At 34.7% G+C, this 3,731-nt stretch overlaps 1 protein-coding gene across 1 annotated transcript; it reads left to right on the top strand.

Annotated features, from left to right (window-relative positions):
• Window positions 1-494: 494 nt before the first annotated feature.
• On the top strand, window positions 495-2,827 carry LOC101159805 (guanylyl cyclase-activating protein 2-like). The gene is made up of 4 exons (XM_004066930.3): window positions 495-756; window positions 845-994; window positions 2,164-2,272; window positions 2,367-2,827. Exons 1-4 carry the CDS (start codon window positions 559-561, stop codon window positions 2,492-2,494), a joined length of 585 nt encoding a protein of 194 aa, XP_004066978.1. The 5' UTR covers window positions 495-558; the 3' UTR covers window positions 2,495-2,827.
• Window positions 2,828-3,731: the final 904 nt, after the last annotated feature.

Below are 3,731 nucleotides of genomic sequence, written 5' to 3'. Positions count from 1 at the left end.
AATACAGTGAAAGGTTTCAGTCTTTACATAGGGAATGTACTTTTTCTGTAAAGTTATGTCACACAAAGGTGAATTGTACAAATAATTCTAGAACTGTTTTATTTATTTCGGCATGAAGTTAGTTAAAGATAAATGAACTAGAGTTCTAATTTAATTGTATTAATTTTCATAAGCACATAGTTCTGGGCAGTAAAATAAGTGACATCACTGCATGTTCATATCTATTCTACAACTCTGAACCTACTTTGAGTCCACTTTTTTATCAGCATTATAAAGATGATGGCAGTCTCTATGTATTGATTTTAAGAAGTAGTGCACAAATCTGAATGCAGTCATTTAGCTTAGTTTAGCCTTGACCTCCATCCCCTTTCTCTAAAGAACCCCTCCAACATTATACCACAGTAATCCAAGTGCTCACATTACTCAAAGGGGAGGATGCCAAAAGGAGATTCTAAAGGATTACAAAAGAAACCCTTAAGACCAAGACATGCCCACTTCAAGTGGGGCAATCCATGCTGGAGTTTACCAGCAAACAGACTATGGACTTGTGGCTCAGTTATGGGGCAGACACAGCAAAAAGAATGCAAGGAGGAGTTTGATGTCAAAGCCCTTCAGGATATGTACAGAAAGTTTGTTGTGGAGTGTCCAAGTGGAGTACTTTTTCTGCACGAATTTAAGCGTTTTTTTGGTGTGGACCCAACAGGAGAAGCATCTGACTATGCTGAGAGCATGTTCCGGGCTTTTGACAAAAATGGGGTAAGAGTGTCCTAAAGTTTTCTTTGGCACACTCATTTAAAGATAACCAAATGAAACTTTTTTTTTCTCTATTTTCACCAACCTCTAGGACAATACAATCGATTTCCTAGAGTTTGTTGCAGCATTGAATCTAGTTTTCCGAGGAGACATGGAGCATAAGCTGCGCTGGTCGTTCAAGGTGTATGACAAAGACGGAAATGGTTTTGTGGACAGGAGTGAGCTGCGGTCAATTATTGATGTAAGTCTCACCAGTCAGCTACAAGTATCAAATTCAATTACCGGTAGTTCTACTCAGGATTTTTTTTTCCTTTAGAAAAATAAAAGAGTGTGTCCTGCTTTATTGTAAACAAAATGTTCAAAATCCTCTACATCTGGTTTATAGTTTACTGCATTTCTTAACTTACAGCAGTCAATGAAAAAAGTCGTTAAAACTATAGCTTTCTGTGAAGCATAAAGCATTATTTTTAATGTTGTAAAAATGTAATACTAAACGTTTCACTAAATATGTTTTTTTTTTACAACAAAATAAAACGTACTTGGCCCTTGAACACACCATAAATTAGGCCACGCCCGCTATGAAAGTGTTTGGGACAACACACACAAAAAGTGTGCAGTACAAATACATTTTGAAAATGTATTTTCCTCAATGTAATTTTTTTCAATTTAATTAATTCATGTCTATTTATAGGGAGCCTTTATTCGGCCACTGTCAAAAATAGGTACCATACATTAAAAACATTAAAAACAACAGATAAAAGGTAAAAAAAAAAAAAAGTAAAATAGCATAAAATAATTCAAGTAACAAGTGAACAAAAGCAAAAATAAAGTAAATTAGACCAGCAGAGCAGAGCCTCGCACTATGGCAAATGTCTGGCTATAAATAATGCTTTTTTTTAAATAAAAAAATCTTAAAGTAATTCATTAACAGCCAGTTTCTAAACAGTTCCTGAGCAGTTTTCTACCCAGCTTTCTAGGCTTTAAACTTCAAACTATATTGCCTAGTGTAACTCAGAGGCTTCATAGAAGCACTTTTGAAAACAGAAAGTAAAGATATAAAAAAACTGACATTCACGAATCAAATTTAGTTATGTACTACCAAAATAGTAAAAACATGTTTTTGCCTCCCTTAGTAACAAACTGATGGCAGCGTGTCTTACAGAAACAGAGACAAGATCGGAATCATCCTGTTGTAAAAAAGCATCAGTTTTCTGCTCGGTCAGTCTAAATTAAGGAGGAGTGTATTTCTCCTTTTTTACATCATAGTATACATGTGCTTCTAAAAATAAAGGTCATAAAATGTATTTATGTGCAGTTTATGTGTATTGTGCTGCAGTTCTAGCAAAAAAAAATTGAAATGGACAAAAATTCAATAACAGAAATTACATATTTTTCCTTTTTTTTTACAAGAGCATTTATCGGATAAAGAAATGTTCGAAATCTGATCTGAGTGATACACAACTATCAGTCGATGCTGCTGTGGATCGAATCCTAGCTGCTGTTGACACTGATAAAGATGGTGAGCAGTCAGTCCTCCTATCTGCTTTGACATAATAAAACTATTATAATTTCAGCCAAAGGAGATTGATCCACTCTGTTCATTACTTTTTCAGGTTGTGTCAGCATGGATGAGTTCATAAAAGGTGCACAGGCAGACCCTTGGGTGCTAAAAATGTTAAGCCTTGACATGAACCCTGCAGGATGGGTGCTGGAGAACAGAAGAAAGAGTGCATATTTCTGAAGACACCAAGCAATTCAGCTTGTTTTAAGTCCAGAAGAACAATAACGAAAACCTGAAAACTGTTCAGAGATATATCTTGAGCATATAAATCCTGTTTTTGTACAACTTTTTATTATAAAAAACTACAAATATGTTTGTCTCTAGCATTTATTTACATAATGAATATACAATTATTTTAAATGTCCTTTCTGCGTCCAATGCTTTAGTTCTTTTCTGACTGTACTTATATTTGTGTGTTTAGCAGACTTCTTTTTCCTTTTGGCTTGAAATATAATGCAACAGCCTTTTTTATTATGAAGTGTCAATGTATAAAATAAGAAGTTTTATAATGCCTTCTTGACATTCCTATATTTTTTACAGTTTCAATTTTGTGTTAATTTTGCTGTTTTCATGCAGGGATTCTCAGGTATTCATAAAAAAAAGGATTGTTTTACTGCTATCATTTTAATTAAGTTTCCATTATAAAATATGTATACCCTTGTGTGTTGTCTTTATGTTAGTGTCGTCTCCAATTTCCTAGAAAAGAGAGTAAATTAATCCGGGATGGTTATTACATCACCAATTACTGCATTTTGACAATTACATCTATTAATCTCCAGCATTTAAAAAGGTTCCTCCTCATTCGGCAACAAAACCATTTTCTGACTTGCAAAGAAACAATGAGTTGAGGAAGTATTTTCTAATTGTGTGGGTCAGAATAATGTATCATGTATTTTAAATTGTAATACATGGAGCAGAGGTTTCTCTGTAATGTTCAAAAAGTATGCTGATATGAAGTTACAATGGTCATGAATTTTGTCATGCTGAAAAAAAGTGCAACAGTCTAAAACAGCATTGGGGGCATAGAGGAAAAACTATATTCACAACTCTGATGTTAATATTCATAAGGGCCGTCACGCATCTGCCTAACTAAGTAGCTACAAGGGGCCACAAGTCTGGGTCCCCCTGTGCCGGTCCCACCCCAGATATAATACAGCATTGTGTCAGGAAGGGCATCTGGTGTAAAAAATCTCTGCCAAACCACCTGTTTGAATCAGTAGCTGTGTTTCCATGACCTAAATCCGCAAAACTTTATTGAAATTCTAGAAATGTCGAAAAAACACAATTTAGCAATTACACTGTTTCCTTTAAATCCTAATTATGCAGTTAAACACTAACCAACTCATGCGATAAGTTATTCAAAACCATGGCGATGAATTGATTCACAAAAAGGGAGCATTTGGATGACGTCACAGCA

Source organism: Oryzias latipes, chromosome 3, assembly GCF_002234675.1.
Source record: "Oryzias latipes chromosome 3, ASM223467v1".
NCBI lineage: Eukaryota > Metazoa > Chordata > Actinopteri > Beloniformes > Adrianichthyidae > Oryzias > Oryzias latipes.
This window is presented reverse-complemented; position numbering and strand designations above follow the sequence as displayed.